The 21,298-nt window shown below is 40.3% G+C and overlaps 1 protein-coding gene across 2 annotated transcripts; it reads right to left on the bottom strand.

The window, feature by feature from the left end:
• Positions 1-694: 694 nt before the first annotated feature.
• Positions 695-6,006, bottom strand: LOC122032787 (C-factor-like). 2 transcript variants are annotated; one of them, XM_042592098.1, is made up of 7 exons: positions 3,790-4,106; positions 3,242-3,394; positions 2,369-2,462; positions 2,065-2,147; positions 1,787-1,940; positions 1,341-1,629; positions 695-818 (listed from the first exon to the last, which is right to left on the bottom strand). In XM_042592098.1, the coding sequence occupies exons 1-6, from the start codon at positions 3,925-3,927 to the stop codon at positions 1,394-1,396; spliced, it is 858 nt and encodes a 285-aa protein (XP_042448032.1). In that variant the 5' UTR covers positions 3,928-4,106; the 3' UTR covers positions 695-818; positions 1,341-1,393. The 2 variants fall into 2 exon arrangements, with proteins under 2 accessions (XP_042448032.1, XP_042448031.1); XM_042592097.1 differs by lacking the exons at positions 695-818; positions 3,790-4,106 and adding an exon at positions 4,841-6,006 and having other exon boundaries at positions 1,214-1,629; positions 2,232-2,462.
• Between the last annotated feature and the right edge of the window lie 15,292 nt (positions 6,007-21,298).

Here is a 21,298-nt window from a genome sequence, read left to right on the forward strand (position 1 = left end):
GATTTTTTGGGCTCCTCTTTAGACAATATCAATTGTTATCAAGATTCAAGGGAAATGCTATGTTCCTTGTGAACTTGCTTTAAGTGCGTAATAAAGCTTGAAAGGCCCTGGACAATCAAAGAATTTTAAAATGTACAATTATGACTGACAACAGCAAAGATTGACTGAAGTTCTAGTTACTTTTACTCCTGACAGTGCTAGACTTTCCTTGTAGAAAGCATTAAAAAGTGGAAAAATATTGTTTTTTTTTAAAATATCTTGGTGCTAATCTCGGAATTAGATAACATCAATGTGACAGTTTTCATATTATATCTCCCGGAGTAAAATTGCTCCTTTGCTCAGCATAAGAACTATTGCCCCTTGGAAAATAAGATAATGATATCCTTCTCCAAAAGAAGGTATAAACACTCGTAATCTTCTGAAAAATTAAATTTTGAAAGTGTGAAATCCTAATGCGATTCACTTTAATCCACTTATCCAGCTTGGTGTAAAGGTGGCATCATCACAAATATCTAAAATTCGCCAAAGTTTAAACATTTACAGGAGGTATCCTGGATACTCGAGAAATTAATTCATCATCAACAACCTCGATCCTTGACCACCTCATAAATAGGTTAAACCCTAGCAAGCCATTGGACAAACGATGGGTTTCGGAAGCTACAATAGATGACAAACTTGGGTTCCAAGACAAACCTTGCGAGTGCGCGATCAACAATCCCTGTTTTTTTTTTTTTTTGGACGAGCCGCCAGTAGCATCAGAAGGGCCTTCTCCGGTCACCGCCGCCCACCTCCGCCCACCTCCGGCGTCGAATAAGCAACTGCTATGTAAGCAAGATGAAGGATCACGAATCTTAAGCCCACGAAGACTCGGTCTCTATTGGACCTCATCTGTTTAAAAGATCCACCAGCTACTAATAGGCACGTTTCAGGAATTATCGATGGGAAATAATTTGTTTTGGCATTTAATATCATTGTCGGAAAAAAAAAACTGATCATTTAATCTTTGAAAATACCAACTAATGGAGTAAATTGATTCATTTTTCAAATGCTGAAAAGGTACATTTTTCCACAAAACCGATGTCGCTATGCTCTGTTTATCACCTTTTTATTTAAATATATCAGATTCTAAATTTGTTTTACGAGATATTTAGTATTTAAATAGTAGTTTACCGTGGTAGATGTCTTCCAAGAAAAGATACTAAAACCAATCAAATCGAACCAAATTAAAGTATTCTTATCAGATAAAAAAAAATTCAACCAATAAAAAGATTTGGATACAAGTTGTGTTCATGGAGAAAAAAGATGAGTACAATATATACCATAACAAGATGAAGACAGACCGTGAGCTTGGAGGCGTTTTGAGGGTGACAAGTGATTTGTTTGTAGCATCATTCTACCAGGGAATCTCTTGACCATCCCATGCGAAGAATTTTCCATTATCGCTGCTTTTAACATTGTCTATGATGCTCAACATATTTTGCACAGAAAACTCCTTTGTGAAGAGCTTGCCAGGCGGAACATTTCTCTGGAATGGCCGTGAAAGATCTGTGTCCACTGTTCCCGGATGCAACAAGATGCAAACAATTGGGTCCTTCTTCCGACCAAACTCTACACATATCGTCTTTGTCACTGTAAATATTGACAAATGACTACAATGTGGATTCAGAATAATCTAGATCAGAGTGGCATCAATCAGAGGTACAAAGCACATAAAACTATTAGTAGTTGATCATCTAAGAATAATAGAGAATGGAATTGGATTGCACTGTGAAAATATTCCGCTCACATTGGTTTAGTGCTGTTTTAGAAGCACGATAAGAATGCCATCCTCCCAAACCATTATCCCCTATTGAGCCCACTCTAGCACTTAAGCTTGCAATAATGGCATGCTTCTTTTCAGTTCCAAAGCCACCGCCAGCCTTCAACAGCGGCAACATGTGCTAACCAAAAACAGAGGTTTGTGAGACATTTGTAAATTTGCATAATTTAAGAAGTGCAATTTACAAAAAAGTTGCAGGGAGGAAGGAAAAATAATAACATAGCTACTGAAGAATAATGGTTCACCTTGATAACCAAAATAGGACCGATAGCATTAACTTCGTATGCAAGAAGGAGAGATGATTTCTGTACTTTGCTCAAAGTTGTTTCTGTTAATTAAATTAGAAATTAGTTCATTTACCTGAGAATATGCAGTTAATTAATTATCCAACAGATCAAGGACTCAAACTTACCATTATTGCAATTATTCAAGGAGTTTATTTCAAGTTGAACAATAAAGCCATACAGATACAACAAAGTCCATAAGCACAAGCTCACACTGGCCATCTACACTGAAAGAAATCTAGACAGCTGTAGTTACGAGCTTAACCTGGTTGGAGGACATCTGGTATCGAAAGAATCCCAGAAGCATTAATTAGCAGATTCAGTTTACCAAAGCTCTCTTTCACAGTGGTTGCTGCTGCCTGAAATAGTTGATTTTATTGAAATCGATTGAAAGGGTGCATTCATAGTGCATGCAAAAGTTTGAGAGTGAAAATTAAATTGTCAAAACCAAGGTTTCAGATACTTAGATCAACAAAAAAAATTTAATCCAAGGAACGTGGATTCAGAAAGAAACCTGTAATAAATTATCAGAAAGCAAACATTTTGGCATATTGCAGTTTCTTAAGTAATAGCAATAGAGCTACACAGACACCTAGCAACTCACTGGATTTTTCCTTGAACATCAGGCTAACTTAACAATTGTCAACCAGCCATGAAGAATCACTAGCCACTTCATGTTTCCTTCAATTACCTTGCAATGTTTCAAGTAAATTGTTTTATAATCTAAAGAAGATGAGAGATTCATCTACTCCTGTTCATTCTGTAAACTAGAAATGGTAGGTCGACCACTGAAAATTTCACAGTCAAGTCATGGTAGGACAGAGAGCTTATCGTTTTTGTGGTGAATAAGGTAGCTAACTTGCCATGAAGTAAAATATGGAAGCAATTCAGATACTTCAACCTCACACGATGAGTGTTTCTTTTTAGCTCGACTTCTAATCAACATAGGCATATTCAATAATGTTTTAGGTGTTCTGTCTGACCAGTGATGTCAAAATGTTGGTAAAGATACACAAATGCCAATTCAAATTAGTCCATTGATGACGAAAGGAAATCCATATACAATGTAGTTTAAATTACTATATTAGAGAAAATATTATCTAAACATATATAATAATCATGGAGAAAAACTTAGCACCTCTATGGTGTTTTCCTTGGTTACATCCAAAGGCAATATGCTTAGGCGTTCCAAAAATTTATTTTTTAGTTTGAGAAGGCCCGTTGCTTGGTTAGGGTTCCGGCAAGTTGCAATCACATGCCCTTCATCATTCTTCTCCAGAAGTTGCTTCACCTGAAACAAGCATTCATAAAAATCTCCTCAATGTAAATTTACTACTAGACCTCAGAACAAAATTTTCACTGGTGTAGTAGTTTGATCAAAATCCTATTCAAAGAATAAAATATTTACTGGAAGCGCCACTTCCAAAAAGTTCAAGCTGTTTTAATTCTAGTCAAAAAGGAAATCTAACACCATAGAATATTGTAATCCAAGATATCAAGCAATGATTTTGACAGCCACAAGCAATAACCAGAAAAAAAAAAAACCTAGATGGACGTTGAAGCCAGAATTCAACGGGAAACGAAAATTCTCCTGATTCAGAAGCATGCGCAAAATGGTGGATTTCCACGGTTTTAAAACGAAAAACGAAACTTTTGAGTAAAAAAGAAAACAAGCATTAGTCTCACAAATTCAAGGCCGATTCCTCGCGAAGTGCCCTGCACCATGGAAACCATGCCTTCCCATTTGTCTGCAGCGGTGCTACAGAAGAAAGCCCTTTCTAATGATCTCTTCAAGCGCGTGGGAGCGAACACCGTCAGCCTCATCCCAATCGATCCCTTTTCTTATCCAGTTCACGAAGCCAAAGAGAACAAGAAGGAACCGACAGAAATTAATCAAGCGCTTTTGCGATCAACGACCACGCTCACCGCGTGACAAAATTTCCCCAAAAGAAAAGAAAAAGAAATTACAAGGTTTACGATTACTTTGTTTGGAAACTTTCAATTCCGATCCTTTCTTCTTGCAAGAAGATGCTTTAAGCACTACAATTTTTGAAAAACTTCATTTTAACCCTACAATTTACTGAATTTTTTATTTTCCCCCACATAGTTTCCAAGTAGCATTTTACCTCAGAATTTTCGATCATATTTGACGGATCGAATGATATGATACGGTTTAGAAAACTCTAGGATGAAATGTTATTTCTGAAACTTTAGGGGGCACAAAGATCATATGGATCAAAATTAAACTTATTCAAAACTGCATAAATGAGAAATGGATATGATACGGGCAGTTTTCAGTATTAAAACTGAAACCAACCAACTGCAATCAATGCTGCAACAAAAATCCATATCAGATCAAATAAGATCACACAACAAAATATATCAGTGGATCTTTTTTCATTCAATTAGACAACAAACAGGATATAATTCAAGCTACTTGTTCAGAGAATTAATTAGGCATGAGCATACTTATGAAGCAGCCCATGAATATCACGAATTATATAGGAAACAATCAAACAAACACATTCTCTTGATTATGCAAAACAAGGTGATCCAGAAGAAACAAAAAACAAAAAAGTCGCATGTATTCATTCTACAATAAAACAATCAAATTCTTTCCTTTCTTCCACACGAATTCAGTCGGTCTGAGTAATAGACGCCAAGACACAGTTAGAACAATGGCTGTAGTCTTACCACCCAGAAGCCCTAGCAATACTACAGCCCAGAAAATCAATACCTGGGAGTTCCTAGATTTTGTTTCAGGCACGTCCTCTTGAAATAATCTGATATCGTGATCAGAAACTTCATCAGAGGCAACGATGCTCACAGTGTTTTCTTCATTTTCAATGTCGGGATCTGCGTCGCCATTGCTTTCCTCCTCTATTTCGGTAACCTTATCCAAGATTGCATTTTTAGTGGAATCCGGGACGAGCGCTTCTGTTTCCTTGTGACACTTTCGCCGGCGAAATTTCTTCGAAAGAAATTTTCTCAGAAACTTCTTCAATTTTGAATTGGCCTTCGGAACGGGATCAGGTTCGAGGTGAACCTTCTCGACGTCTCTCCTTTTCAACGGGACCCCTTTCTGCTGGATCAAATCAACAGAGCTCCTCTCTGATCTTGCAGTTTCCGGAGAGCTATCGGTGGCGATTTCCCTGATCGGCGAAACCACTCCCCGTCCTTCTAATTCACAATCTTTGACGGACGAATTGAGCGTGCTCTCCGCTTTCGAGCGCGGATTCGAGAACCAAAGCAGAAGAAACCCATTCCGATCCAAGAGCCGTAGAGCAAAGGCGGACAGCACGATTGCAGCTACAAGTTTCCTCCTTTCGATCGCCAGAGCCATCAAAATCACCATCACAACCAAAAGAAACTCGATCCTTCTACTCGCCGTCACGGAAAATGCGAGAGGCGACGGAGAGCACGAATCTGCCTCCAGAACGGGGGGATTGGGACCGGGTCGAGGACTAACATTGGACGGAGGAGCTGAGATGGAAGAGGATGCGAAGGTGGAGGAGGAGGAGGCGAAGGCAGTGGAATCGCCGGAGTCGAACCCGGGTGGCGGAGGCGGCTTCTTCCTCCGCGAGGGCTTCTTCAACCGGTCGCGGTTTTTGACGACGAGGTCGGCGAGCGAGGTGGGAAAGCCAGTCTGGACGACGAGCGATCCACCCTGCTCGGGAGGGCGGAGACCGGCGAGAAGCCGGGAAACTCCGCCGCCACTGCCGCCGGTCCGGAACTTCTTCCGCGAGTTCAGCATACGGGCAAAGCGGCGATCATGGATCGGGAGGAACAAAAAGTCCGCCCGCCACCGAAGACAACGCCTCGTCGGTTTCACGTTTTTTACAATCAAACCCTCGTAAATAAAGCAAATCAAAACCCGAGACAAAAACGAAGGATTCGGTGCGAGGCAGCGTTTAATATATAGAGCGCGCAGCGTACGGTAGGGAAACCGTGCTCAGGCTACTGTCGGATGCCGTCGGAATCCAAAGAGGATATCTTCGAACGATCCAAGGGATGCTATTCGTCCATCCATTTATGGACGGCTGATATCCGATACACATGTTGACACCGATAGACTACCGTCAAGAGTCCAATTAGGGGCCGCATGAATCGTACGATCCGAATCCGATCAAACGGATCCTAGAATCCGGAGGCACAGCGAATCCGATAATTCACCTTAATGGCCGGCCTCAGTGGCTTGTCACTGTCAAGCCGGCTCGGTTGGTGCAATGCCTTTGTCCTCGGGCAATGGGCGTGCATGGAATTGCTCTTCTTCTTTTTGGCAATTCGGCCATATCATAATAATTAAGGGCCAATTCATGTACTTGGTGTTTGGTCTGTCTTATGGTAAAATTGTGGGCCCTACGTGGAAGCCGGGCGGTGCTATTGACTGAAATAGGTGCCTGAATGGGTCCAATTATTGAAGGAAAGTGCAACGAATTTGTCGACCCAATCGTTAATTATTTATTTAGAATGTGAAATTCGTGGTGTGATTAGTTAATCTAATCGATTCGTGGAGTTCCGTTTTCTACGCCGCGAGAATTTATTTCTCTTCGGCGGATGGATGTGAAATAATGGGCAGCGGAGGGTGGCCAAAGCAGAGGAATGGAGCAGTTGATAGGATAGCACTGGAATGAAACATGCCAGAAGCGTGAGGGAGAGAGATCACGTGGTGTGGTTTTCTTTTGAACGTGGATACAGTTAAAAGTCTTATATTGCACTGGCCGCCACTCATTGCTGTTTATAGTTTTAGTACCGATAAAATTATGGGTGTCGCTTTCGCTATGGTTATTATAATTGGTACTCGTCGCGCTCGTAACTATTTTTTTTTATTTTTTATTTTAGTGGCAATAGAACTCTAAATATTGTGTTCACTGTGATTATTATAATTGTTTAATTATATTCAAAATAGGATTACCAAGGGCAGATCTGAGAGACTGTGAGGGGAGGGGAAATCCCGTCACCTCTGAATTTCTTTATGTTTTTTCTTTAGTTATCATTTATATCTATTGAAATTTTTACAATATCATTATTGATATTTTATCCCAGTTAAGAACCTTAATTATCCATTAATTGAGTCTATATGTTAACCACTTTCTGACTTCCCCTTGACACTCAGTTGGTGTAGGCCTTGGTCTCCTATCTGTAATAGTTTAAGGGGATAGTTAATCTTCAGGTCAATAGGATAAAATTCAATATTTACATAACAGATGTTGATGAGACCACACAAGCTGAGTTGATATCCATCTTTAGTTTTGAATAGGAGACATAGGAATATATATTCTTCTACTGTAGTAGTCACTGAGTTGTGAAAACGTATCCGAGAGTGATTGCACATATAGAATGGGATGTCCATCTATAGGAGGATGCTCTGAGTCTTCAAGCAGTCTTACCAAGGGACTAGAGTTTTGGTCAAGGCTCATCACCTTGTCATTTCTTCTATGAAATATATACCATGTTTGGTTGGCGGGGAATAACGATCTATTTGTGTAAGATTCCACTAACATCGAATGTTTAAAATTAGGAATTTGAATATTATTTTTAGGTTAGTTAGATGTTTTTCAAGAGGAAGGTAATTCGATGACTATATATATATATTTATGATCCGGATGTACAGACAAGGGACCCCCTTTGAGAGGAATCAACGCCACGTAGAGGGCAAAAGTCAAGAGTAGTATGAGGCTCAGCCGACCGGATAAGAGTCAGGTCAACCGGCCGGACGGGTCAGTACAGAATCAAGGACAACCCGGCGGGGAGTCCGGTCTCCGACGCTCAGGGTAAAGGCCGAGCGGGCTACCCGCTTGGCCAAGACATAAAACAGCAATGTTGCGGACAGTCTCAGCCGACCCGAGCATGCGACCGGGAGTTCCCCCGGTCGGACCGATAAGGTGCTTGCCGAGCGGGTGGGCACTCGGTGCAGGTAAAAGAAGGCAAGGACAAGGGGACATCGGGGAACATCTTCTGACAACAGGCATGTCCAACGACTAAGTCATACGCAGAGCCTTACGACAGAAGGTTCTGCCGTCCCATTAGAAAGGTGCTCAGACTGTATCAGTATGGTGTCAGACATGCTCCTCTGGCAAGCCAATGCTAAGGTATGGTACAGGACACGCGTATGTCTCGGTAGGTGTGCACAAGCCTCTCCGCAGCTCTATATAAGAGCCCTCAGATTTCGGCGGAGGTACGCAATCACGCGATCTCGCATCTTTGGAGCCACTTCATAGTTTCCTCTTGCCTGACTTGAGCGTCGGAGGGTCGTCACTGGGAACTCCTTCCCGACCCGACTTTCTTGCAGGTTCGCCGGAGATCCCTACGGGCGGTCGGAGATCCACGTCATCAGTTTGGAGAGTGCCACGTGCCCAGCGTCCATTGATTCAGCGTTCGGACATGATCAATATATATAAATGTTATTCTACATACCATTATTTACGTATTGCTACGTACTAAATGTCATGTCATTATTTTATTATTTTTTTATAAAAATTTTTCTCTTTCTTCTTTGGTTTTTTTTTCTTCTGCTTCGTTCGTTCTCGTTTCGCCGAGAAGCAGTTCACCGTGCCTCGTCGCGTGCCTGCCACCCGCCCTGCCGCCGCCGGCCAGCCATCTGCCCACCGCCGGCGGCCTCTGGCCGCCGGCCGCCTGGACCCACCCACACTATAGCCCATGGGGTGAACCCGTCGGGGATCGCGGCATGGATTCCGGCCACATCTCGATTCTAGCCGCGATACAACGGCGATCAAGCTCGATTCCAACTGCGATCCAATGCGATCGCGGCCATGTTGGGAAGGTGACCGAATTCCGGCGCTTTCGCAGCCAGAGGCAGGCGATTCCGGCCACAACTTCATTCCAGTGGCGATCAAGCTTGATTCCAAGCGATTCCGACAGTGTTGGGCAAGCGACCGGATTCCGGCCCAGTCGCATCCGGATTCTGGCCGTGATCGCGCCGGAATTCGGACGCGCCTTCGTCGGAATCCTGACGCGGGCGCATCCGGAATCCAGACACAGTCGTCACTGTGGATTGCGTCGTCGCTCTTCGACGAGCTGACTGCGGGGAGGGCGTCGCTGTGAACTGCATCGTCGCTCTTCGACGAGCTGACTGCGGGGATTCGCGGGACTGGTTCCGACGGGTAGCGATGGCGCTAGAACATAGGCGATGCCTCCGAAGTTTAAGCGGCTTATGGGAGTGCTGCTCGAGTTCATCACCGCCCCCGTGCTGCTTTGCTTCGCGTGACGCTCTACGCCTCGAGAAGCTTGAGCTTTGCGAAGGGGAGGGCGTCGCTGTGAACTGCATCGTCGCTCTTCAACGAGCTGATTGCGGGGATTTGTGGGACTAGTTCTGACGGGCACGATGAGGGACTTCTGCGAGGAGAGGAAAATAAAAGGGAAAACGCCGATGAGAAATAATTGACAAGGAAAATTCCGTTCATTTAGAATTTTTTTAAAAAAAGTTAAACGAATTCGTATGACATATTGATGGGATAAATTTATTAAGTTTTGAGGGACATAGAAGTTAATAGATTCAATTAACCTAAGGTTGATATTTAATTATCCAAAGTATATAAACCCAAACCTAATTTCTATTCATGCGAATCGCCTCATCCCTCTCTTCCCGATTGCTCTTCTCCTCTCCGTTGCCTCCACCCAAACCCTCCACCTCGTGCTCTAAGCCCCGGCCGGCTAGCGCCGCTACGCTGGTGATCTCCTTGGTGGGGACATTGCCAATAGTCGCAGACTTCCGCGACTACCCTTCGCCGCTAGCGCATCATCTCATGGGCTAGGGCTCCTGTCAACGACACAAGAAGGGGGAAGAGTCAAGTACATTTCCTTAGGTTGGTATGAATTCGGTGTGGTACGAGGGAGATAGATTGGATGAGTCGAAATGTTCTGTTCGGTGATGTCCGAAAGGTTGAATGGGTTGCACATTGATTCCCTTTGATGATCTTTCTTCTTCTTGTGATTTATTTCGGTTTTCTGCAATAGGTTAAGGATGAATGGGTGGCAAATCGATCCTGTGATGTCCTTGTTTCTCCTTGTAGTTTTCTTTCAATTTTCTACTACGGATTTGGATGTTGCGATTGAGTTCGATGTTGTTTTGTTCCTTCCTGTACATTTGGAAATTCTGGAATAGATGTTGATATGTTAGAAGAGATTTTAAGGGGTCCATGCCTCTTATAAAGTGCCTCTGCATTTGGACAGTATTGGGAGATGGTGATCTATTCCAAATGCTACCGTGTTGTATTTTCAATTGCTACTATGATTTGTTTTCATTTGCTGCTCTTATTCTTCATGGTACCCTTGGATTTTTGGAACAGATTGTGTGAGAGAGAAGAGTTCTTGTTGATTGTCTTGCTTCTCCTTGATGTTACCGAGAATTGTTAGTCAGATTTTAGGGATTAGACTACGAATTATGATGTTCTCACTTTTCCTTGTTGTATTCAAAAATTTTGGGGCAGATTGCAGTAATTTAGATGGTGATCGATGAAGTTCCTATTTTTCATTGTTGTGTCCTGAAATTCTGGTCAGATTTTGATGAATTAGGATGTAAATAATGATGCTCTTGCTTCTCTTCGTGTTTCTAAAAATTCGGGATAGAGTTTTGGCACATTTGGCTATAGTTTTGGCATATTGGACAGATATTTAAGTAACCCTGGACCAGCGCATTGGAAAGTCGTAAAGAGGGTTATGCAATATCTGCAAAGAACGAAAGATTATATGCTCACTTATCGGAGATTGAGTCATCTGGAGATCTTTGGATATTCAGACTATGATTTTGTTGGATGCTTAGATAGCAGGAGGTCCACCTCAGGTTATATTTTCATGTTGGCTGAAGGGGCTATATCATGGGAAAGCGTCAAACAGACGCTAATAGCTACTTCCACTATAAATGCAGAGTTCATAGCCTACTATGAAGCTTCCAATCATGGAATATGGATGCAGAATCTTATCACAGGGTTACAGATCATTGGGGGCATTGACAGGCCATTGAGGATCAACTGTGATAACAATCTATAGAATTGTATTCCAAGAATAATCATAGTTCGTCAAAATCTAAACGCATCGACATAAAGTTTTTTGCGGTTAAAGAAAGAATTCAGAATGGTCAAATAATGATAGAGCATATAAGGACAGATTCCATGTTAGCGGATTTACTTATTAAGGGTTTGTCATCCAAGGTGTTTCATCAACATGTGCTGAATATGAGGGTTCTTCCTTTTGATGAAGTACCCATTATATAGGAATCTGTATTTTGTGTGATACTCTATGTTCATGAACACATATTCTTTAGCTCATTATATATACTGCAGTTTTTTTATATGTGTGCATGATTTTTTACTTTTCTTTGATATATGGATATTATATTTACTATTACGGTTTTGCATTTGATTATTGTGAATATAATATGGACTCTATTTGGAGTCATAAAGTCAAGTCAAGATTTACCACTATAGTTGAACATAAGGTTTTGGTAAATATGATTTGGACCCGGATTGGGTCATAAAGAGAACTTATTGAGAATGAACACTTATGGGTTACATTTTGCACCATTTTTGTACTACATATCCACATTTGATCTATGTCGTTAATGATATTAGTACTGTGATTACTGTTGAGCCTTGCTACAGTTATAGTAACTATGACTTCTTTAGTCCTGCACTAATTGATTTAATGGATGAGATTGTTTAAAGGGATATTTAACCCATAAAGTTTGATATGTTGAGCTCAACTTAAGGGTTGTGTGGTGTATCAGGAATCAAGTATAGCCCAAGTGGGAGATTGTAGGATTAAGTCCACATGGGTGGACTAGGTCCAATTGAGTTCACATGGGTGGACTTAATCTCCATAAGGTTAGGCTCACACTTGATTAACACACACATAACTAATTGTCATTAAAATGACTAAACTCGATTAAGTAATCTAATGCTTCATTACATATAAGGAGGGTTTGGATTAAATGGATGTGGATTCAATGTGTAGATCCAAAATCTGGTTCATTAACATTGATGGGTTGTTAATGATGGATAGACTTTAAGAAGGATAGTCCCTATAGGATGGGCTTGATATATAAAGGATAAGATTCATGAATTAGCGCATGTTCTAGAGTCTCTTTAACCTCTTCTCTTCCTCATCAAGAGAAAGCTAAAGATTGCCGCCACCCACTCTTGTAGAAGACTTTTCCACAATAGCAGGAACTCCGGCGACAAGTAAGAAACATTAGCCTTTGCGATGAATTCAGGTCAGCTATTCATGTGCTATTGTTTCAATTTGTATTGAGCTTTAGAGATTGATAGAATCTAAATCCTGTTATAAATACATTCTTTAGTTCATATATGATGTATTGCAATTCTAACAATCATCACCTTCAAAAACTAACTCATCTTTTTCATTATCACTTTCTCCATCCATTCTACTCATCAATCATTCATTACTGTCATCAATATCTGTCAAAGAAATGGGGTCAATCTTATCACGTGCATTATACCAAAGTTGTAAGACATGATTGTATTTCACAAATATCAAATCATTTAAGCATTACTGAGCTATCCTATTCCTTTTCTTGCTGTGAATATATAAAAAATCAAAAATCACAATAAGTATAATAAAATAGCATAGAATATTTTATACTTATAATAGTAATATACTAATAGTATTATACATTTATATTTATTACATTCCTGTTCAAATACACTCCAATTGCACTCACAGCCGGAAGTACTACAAGTGAGGCTAAGCACTTTAATAATAAACTTTTACAATTCTGAAGTATTTTCTTCGTAGCATTCCCATCATTCTACTAGAGATAATGCTCTTCTATGTCTAATTGTCACATTCCTCCCAAATAGCCCTTTTGCCTTTCGATATATAGAGAGCTGGGTAGTGATTTTATCTTGCTCAATAGTGCTTGAAACCAATCTCTCCTTAGTTTCAAACAAACCATTCATCACTTTTCCATAGATATTTAAATCTTTGTATGAATAAAAATATTCTTGATTCAAATAATGTCCTGCAGTATGCAGAGGTCGATGAAGCTGGCATTTCCATCTCGTATCAATGATCTCAAACACTTCTTTGTATTTCTCTTCTTTCTCCTTAAAGGCTTTCATAATTGTTTCTTTTGCCCTATCCATAACCTCATAACTATAGCCCATTGCAGGTTTTCTTTCGCCATCAAGTAGTCTCAGAACATAGACTAAAGGGTCATATATCTTTAAAATATGCACAATACTACTCCAAAATCTAAGTGTCATGATGATTTTAGCTATTTTCTGAAGGCGCTGGAATTTCATTCTGTTTCAATTTGCACTGTAAAAAAATTATACAAATACATAACTTTTTCTAGCAACCCACATGTTCGATCAGACATGTATTTGATCAATCGAGTAAGTTCTTGACGGATCAAAGCATGTCTTGATCTAAGTACAAGATCGTTGGCCTCTTGTGTTGGTATTCAGGATCAATACAAAGAAAACTAAACTAATTACACAGCGGAATCAAAGAACTAGTAGTACCTTTCCTTTGTAGCCAAAGACCTTTTGATATTCTATTGCATTCCTCTCCTCTACTTGGACGTCATGTGAGCGACGATCTACCAAGACAACAAACACCCTTCCCCTCTTTGTTTCCAAACCGCCAGCCACCAAGAGAAGCCCTAGGATGGGGTGCCTTCTCCTCTTCTTCCTTCTCCTCTTCTTCCTCTTCTCCAAGTCATTGCCCACCAAGGAATCTGAGCAAGAGGTGCCAACCCCTAGCAAGCAAGAGGCGTCGACCCTAGCAAGGAAGGGGCGTCAACTCTAGCAAGGAGGAGGAGGCGCCAACCCTAGTAAGGAGGAGAAGGTGCCAACCCTAGTAAGGAGCAGGAGGTGCCGACCCTAGCAAGGAAGAGGAGGCGCCAGCCCTAGGAAAGTAAGAGAAAACTGAATTATAAATGGGTGGATGCGAGGCTTTATATAGAGGCTATAATAGGGACCTAGAGGAGGAATTGATTTAGGCCTCCTGATGGGCTTGGGCTTCCCGTGTTCGGCCCGAACACTCAATTCAAGTCCATCAATAATAACCCCTACCACTAAAGGGTTATTATTAAACTATCGCACCAATCTCATATTACAATATGAGCTCCTTCTTATCATGAGTATGTTAATCTCCCTGTGTTTAAGATATCGTATTCTCGTTAATTAAATGAGTCACTAACAACTCAATTAATTAACATCTGATTCCAAAAGTGGTACTACTCAACTTTATTATCATAACGGTCTAAGTCTACCTGCAGGGTTTACATGATAATCCTTATAAGCCCCTGAAGGGGACATCATCAACCGAAATAATTAGGACACAGATTCCTTCTATAATCAACAACACATTATATAAACAGTACTATCTCCCAACTCATCGGACCTATTGATTTAACGAATAAATCTCACCCATTGATAAGTTAAAGAAATAAATACTAGGTATACATGCTTGTTATTATATAGGGATTAAGAGGACGCACATCCATAATAACAGAGGTTTTGCTCTTTTATGTAGTCAGTACAAATCAAACAACCTCAAACGGTTCTGCTCAATACACACATAGTGTACTAGTGTAATTTTATAATCAAGATAGACTAATACCAAATTACACTACAACCGTTCCAATGGTTTATCCCAATTCATCTTGGTTGTGAGCTACTATTTATAATTTATAAGGAACCGATAACATGATCTTCTGTGTGACACCACACACCATGTTATCTATAATATAAATTAAATGGACAACTGCATTGACATATATATAAATATAAAATGCAAACATTTGACTAAAGTAATTCTCATTTCAAAATATTTCAAAACAGATGTTAATACAAAAGCTAGGCTTATAATATATATCCCAACATTTTTTTCTCCGCCGCTTCTTTTTCCCATTTACTCTCTGTCCAATCCTTTGAAATAAATATTTTTCTTAAATTTAACTTTTGTAGGTGCATCTTTTTAAGAGTGAGAAAAACAGTAGCAAATTTTGTGACACCCGTCTAATAAAGCTCTTTTTATCTTGTGAATTGCCTCAACATATTGATTATACCGGGGTGAACATAAATGTAAGCATTCACACTCATTGTCTTCTTCAATATTACTTTAAAATTAGGAAATTTCCTAATATCTTCTAAGATTAAGTTGACATAGTGAGCAGCACAAGGAATCTAATACAAGTGTGACATTTTTACTTCTAATAATTTTTCTACAAAATAAGTTAGAAAACTAGATAAGTTTAACATATATTAGAAAAAACATATTGATAAGAAAGAATTAAATAAATTCTTACCAGCTAACACATTGTTACTTGCACTATCTGTAATAACTTGAACAACATTTGCTTCTCTTACACGCTCCACAAATCGATCAAGCAACTAAAATATTTTTTCTCCGATCTTTGCATAATCAGAAGCATCGACTGATTCGATGAAAGCTGAACCTTTAGGAGAATTTACTAAAAAATTAATCAATGTCCTCTGTTTTTTGTCTGTTCACCCATCTGTCATCAAACTATAACCATACTTGGCTCATTCTGTTTCACATGACTTAGGGGGTGTTTGGTTGATAAATTTGGGAATAAGGGAATGGATGATAGTAAAAGATAGTATTTGGATTGTAGGTTTAGGAATGACAATTTGAGAATGATTTCTAGATTTATGGGAATCAACTAAACTCATATAACTAGGTGAGTTTCATTTTCATTTTTATTTTTATTCCCATTTCACCTTACTATCAGACATATACTCATAGTCATTACTATTATTTAACCAAATATCACCTTAATCTAATCATTTGTCACACTATCAATAACCTTTTTTAGAAAAGGAACCCGCACCTCATGATAACTAGGTCCTTTTAGACTGACACCATATTGGTCAACCAAGTCTAACATCCTTTTAAAGCTTAAATAGTTAACGACATTAAAAGGAATTGTCGCATCATACATTCACTTAGTTATGGCTATACAAGCTTTTTCCCTCAATTCTTTCTTGTGTGCCTCATTTATTGTAGTTTGTCTCTCTTTATCCTTTCTACTTTTAACATTTTTTTACACATTAGGAGCAAAATATGTATTTATTGGACCTATTTATCTTGGCCTTTTTTGTATATTCACCGATCTAGAACTTATACTTGTACTTATAGGCGACACAACTTTAGCTCTAATATCATCCATATCAATATTATCACTAAGAGGGTCTACATCCTCAAAGTCTAATGTCGCAAGTTTAGAAAGATTACTTTTCTCCGTCTTTTTTCTCCATGAAATTTTTATTTTCTTCACGTGCACGAGAAGGACATCTTTTGCAAGTCGTAGTATTTTGAAACCCCCAACAAGATATTGTTTTACACGATAGATACCCTTTTGTAATTTTTGTTACAAATCATGCCGGATTAACTCTTTGAAAATCAAATAATTTTTGTTACAAATCAAATAAAAGTTACAAATCAAATAATTTTTGTTATCCGGATTAACTCTTTGAAAATAATTCCATGCCGGATCTTTTGATATATATGTTAGAGTATCACTATTACTTTCCATGATAATTGAACAAAAAAATAGTCTAAAAAACTAAAAATAAAATAAAAAAGTAGTTTAATGGAAAAGCACTGTACCAGTAATAGAAAAATAGGAAAAAAAATAAAAAGAAAAATAGAAAAAAATGAAAAAATATGACCAAAAAAGTGAAAAATAGGACAACAACAAAATCGGACAACAGTCGGCAGCAAGAACACACCTGTAAAAATGGGGGAAAAACCAACAAAACCAGATAGTAGCAAGAACACAAACCAGCAACACAACAAAAAGAGAAAAAAAAATAAAAAGAGGAAGAAAAAGAAGATACTAGAACAAAGAGAAGAAAAGAAGAAGAAGAAACGAAGAAAAAATTGAATAGTGAACTGAAGAAGAGAAAAAGAAGTAAAGAAATAATAGAAGAATAGAATAGGAAGATAAAGAAAAGAAAAGATGAAGAGAAGAAGAAGAAGTGAAGAATAGAAAAGAAAAAAAAAGAAGGAAAAAATACATACTTGGGCGATGGCGTGACCCAGCAACGGCGGTGACGGATAGAAATACTTAGGCGACGGCTTGACTCTTCTTCAAATTCAGGTTTTTTTCTTCTTTTTGCGTTCTTTTTTCTTCTTCCCTTTTATCCTTTTTATCTCCGTGTCCTAATTCCAAATCAAATTGGTTTGAAATGCTTTTTTTTTGTTAAAAATCTAGAAATGGTTCACGATCGTGCCTCAATCGTGCCTCAGTTGAGGTGCGAAGGCACCCTAAGCGCGCCCAAGCTCACGCCTAATGAACAACGTCCACCCTCGATCACGCCTCAATTGAGGTGCGAAGGCGCCCTAAGCGCGCCCAAACGCACGCCTGACGAACAACACCCACTTCATATAGGAAAAGACATTTTTCCCAATGCCTTGTGCATCTGACACCTCAGACGCGCCTTTAATAACACAGCAAGCATGACAAATAGAACATTTCAGCTTATTAATAACATAAGTCTGGTACAATATTTTAAGAATGATATATAAAATATATATATAGTCAATTCAAACACTAAATAATTTACAAAAACCATACATTGTGGAGCATCCAAAGGCATTTCTGCAAACATGGGCAACATTATGGCCAAGATCTGACCATTGGATAATGTTTCCTCCTCCATTTACTTATCCATATTTCTTTAGAAGAGCATTTTCAAAATCTGGAGGGGTTACTCCATTTGCCTGAGACTTAACAGATGTTACCAAGGTGCTGAAAATGAAGGTACACGATACATGAGATCATGCTAGATGTATGATTATTCAAGTATTCATACCGAGCTCGTGCAAGCTTTCAACCTCCGTAATGATCGAGTTGAAATTGTCGGAATCAACTCCCATAATATCCTCCCTCTTATTTGAACCATACGCCCAAAAGTGAAGAAAACCACCCTAATCAGTCTGAGAACTACAAGGTCCTCTGAAATCAATGAATTATTACCAACCGCTGATCAAGTTCTTGACCGTCAGATAACATAATAGAAGAGACCGACGCTTAGCTGCTCCTTGTCCAGTTGACGATGCGACTCCGACATTGCTCGCCTGACCATTTTTTCTACCACAGCGCTCCGCGCGGGTCACCTCTGTTGGTTGCTACATCTCCGTTGACTTGCGGGTCTAACCATCCTGTCTAGTGCAGAAATAGGGATTAAGGAGAGGAAAATGAGTGGGTACAATTTTGACAGGAGAAGAGGATGGAGGAAAATTTTGGATAAATTTGGCAAGATGATTTGGGTGTTAACAGAAATAGAATAAACTTATTTGTTATAGTTAGATATTTTAAATGTGTAAGTATGTATGTGTGTAGTTGTCTATTACCATGTGTGTAACCCTACGATTGATTAAAATTATTGTTGTAGACTTACAAAAAACAAGCTCATACATAACTATTTAAAAAAATCGTTATCTTTGACATACATCATATAATAGTTTTTTTAAAAATCGTTGTCCTTTTTTTAAAAAAATCCAACTACAGTGGTTTCAATAAAATCGTTGTTAAATAGAAAAAAAAGTGTGGTTGAATCTCAAATTTCTTGTAATGATAATGGTAAGTACAGAATCATCTTTATATTTCTCATGGGTCAATAATTAGTCTGCAGTTGTATCGACATCAAGACTTATGGTAAGAGGCTCATCAAGGACATAAGCTAATTGTTGGTGCAATATCCCTCAGGTCAAGGTTGACCTGGGTAACCAAGCTGAGTCTTGGTTTGGGTTTAGATGTTTGACAATAAGATATTGATTGAAGAAGAGTCAAGTAGGTCAAGGTTGACCGGATACTTGACCGGGAAGTCCTAACTGGGATGTTAGGCAAAATGAAAGACCTAGTGAGTGAAGCTAGGCAGTATGAAAGTCCTGGTGAGTGAAGCCAGGCAGAAGAAAAGTCCTGGTGAGTGAAGCCAGGCAGAAGAAAAGTCCTGGTGAGTGAAGCCAGGCAGAAGGAAGTCCTGGTGAGTGAAGCCAGGCAGAAGGAAGTCCTGGTGAGTGAAGCCAGGCAGAAGGAAGTCCTAGTGAGTGAAGCTAGGCAGATGGAAATCCTGGTGAGTGAAGCCAGGTGAAAGTCCTAGTGAGTGAAGCTAGGCAGATGGAAATCCTGGTGAGTGAAGCCAGGTGAAAGTCCTAGTGAGTGAAGCTAGGCAGATGGAAATCCTGGTGAGTGAAGCCAGGTGAAAGTCCTAGTGAGTGAAGCTAGGCAGATGGAAAACCCTAGTGAGTGAAGCTAGGTGAAAGTCCTGGTGAGTGAAGCCAGGCAAGGGAAAATCCAGATGGATCAAGGATGATCGGACATCTGGTGCTGGGAAGTCCAAGTAGGTCAAAGGATTGACTGGATACTTGGCATGAAAGAAAAGTCCAAGTAGGTCAAAGGGATTGACCGGATACTTGGCACAGAGAAAAGTCCAAGTGGGTCAAAGGGATTGACCGGACACTTGGTAAGGGAGTCCTAGCAGGTCAAGGGAGTGACTAGATGCTAGGCATGACATACCAACAGGTCAAGGTTGACCGGATGTTGGTTTGGGAGGTTTGGGACTTGGTTTTGGACAAAAATCAAGTGCTGGATCGATCAGTGGATCGATCCAGGCTCTGGATCGATCAGTGGATCGATCCAGACCTGTCCCAGCGAACAGAGAGCCTCTGGATCGATCCGTGGATCGATCCAGAGGTCCCAATCGATCAGTGGATCGATTGGGACGCGGCTGCTTCGCGCGATAAGCGCTGGATCGATCCGTGGATCGATCCAGGCGCATTTCCAGAGCACAGAGGCGCTCTGGATCGATCCGTGGATCGATCCAAAGCCTCCCCGATCGATTGGGAATATTCGAATCGATCGGGATCCGACCGTTGGCATCGTTTATAGCTGCAGGCGTGCGATGGCTGCGGGATCTCTTCTCCGATTCACTCCAGATTTCTCGCCAGCTCCTCCACAGCACTCACAAAGCTCAGATCGCCAGTTCTTGAAGGATCTTGGAGGTTTTCCAAGTCAAGAGGCGGATCAAAGCCAAGAAGAGAAGGTAGGGTTAGGGTTTATACTCATTGTAAGCTTGTATTTCTTGTATCCTTTCCCTCTCTTCTTGTATTGAGTCTTGTAGGGCTTCTCCGCCCTTGGTAGTTACCATAAAGGAGAGTTTCATTAGTGGAGGGTGTGTGCGTTGGTGTGGATCCTTGGACTAGTCACCTCTTGTGAGGTGGATACCAAGTAAACCAATCGTGTTTGCGTGTTTGTATTTGTTTCTTTGTATTTCCGCTGCGCATCCTTGAAGAAACAAGCAACGCCAAGCACCGAGCGAACGCGACGAGCTATTCACCCCCCCTCTAGCTACTTTTGGTCCTAACAAGTGGTATCAGAGCAAGGACGCTCTTCACCGGAATCATTGCCGGAAGGGTCAAGTATAACAAGAAAAGCTAGAGGGTGAAGAAGTTGGAGCAAATTCTTCAAGTTCAAGACTTTATCAAGCTCAACTTCAAGATGCAATTCCAAGATGGACTTGGATTTGACACAAGGGTGGCTCCACCATACACTTCTACAAGCTTCGATTCTTGGAAATCAAGAATCGAAAATTTTCTTATGATGGAGATAGAGCAATGGTTTGCTCTCATGGAAGGTTTTGAAGCTCCCACAAATTCCAAGGGCAAAGTACTCAAAAGGAGCAAGTGGAGCCAAGAGCAAGTCCAAAGGTGCGAGGCCAATGACAAAGTGACCAAGCTTTTGGTCAATTTATTGCCAAGCACCATCCTTTGCAAAATTGGAGAGTTTAAAGATGCAAAGGAGCTATGGAGCAAATTGGCCAAGCTTCATGAAGAGATCCCCTCCACTTTACAAGATCATGAAGAATCCAGAGAGGGTGACTCTTTGGAGCAAGACCAAGAGGAGGACTCCGAGGTTGAGAGATGCTCAACCTCCGAAGAAGAGGAAATCCAAGAAGCTTCATCCTCAAGGGAATGCAACGAAGGGAACAAGGAGGGAGCATACTCCTTGTTTCATGTTCAAGATGATGAAGCCTCCACCTCTAGGATTGAGGGGGAGCAATCCTTGGTGACGCCGGATCAAGAAGAAGGAGAAGCTTCTACATCCGGGTCAAGTGAAGAAGAAGAAGATGGTGCCACCTCCGAAATTCAAGAAATAGCAAATGGAGGAGCAAGTGCCATC

Source organism: Zingiber officinale, chromosome 11A, assembly GCF_018446385.1.
Source record: "Zingiber officinale cultivar Zhangliang chromosome 11A, Zo_v1.1, whole genome shotgun sequence".
NCBI classification, from domain to species: Eukaryota; Viridiplantae; Streptophyta; class Magnoliopsida; order Zingiberales; family Zingiberaceae; genus Zingiber; species Zingiber officinale.

What these genes read in the sequence shown, in the direction of transcription:
- LOC122032787 (XM_042592097.1), bottom strand. Translation starts at nt 5,857, where the DNA reads ATGCTGAACTCGCGGAAGAAGTTCCGGACCGGCGGCAGTGGCGGCGGA. An exon ending in CAAAATCTAGGAACTCCCAG is followed by an intron (nt 3,395 to 4,840) that starts GTATTGATTTTC and finishes TGCTTGTTTCAG; the next exon opens with GTGAAGCAACTTCTGGAGAA. An exon ending in CCAAGGAAAACACCATAGAG is followed by an intron (nt 2,463 to 3,241) that starts GTGCTAAGTTTT and finishes CAACTATTTCAG; the next exon opens with GCAGCAGCAACCACTGTGAA.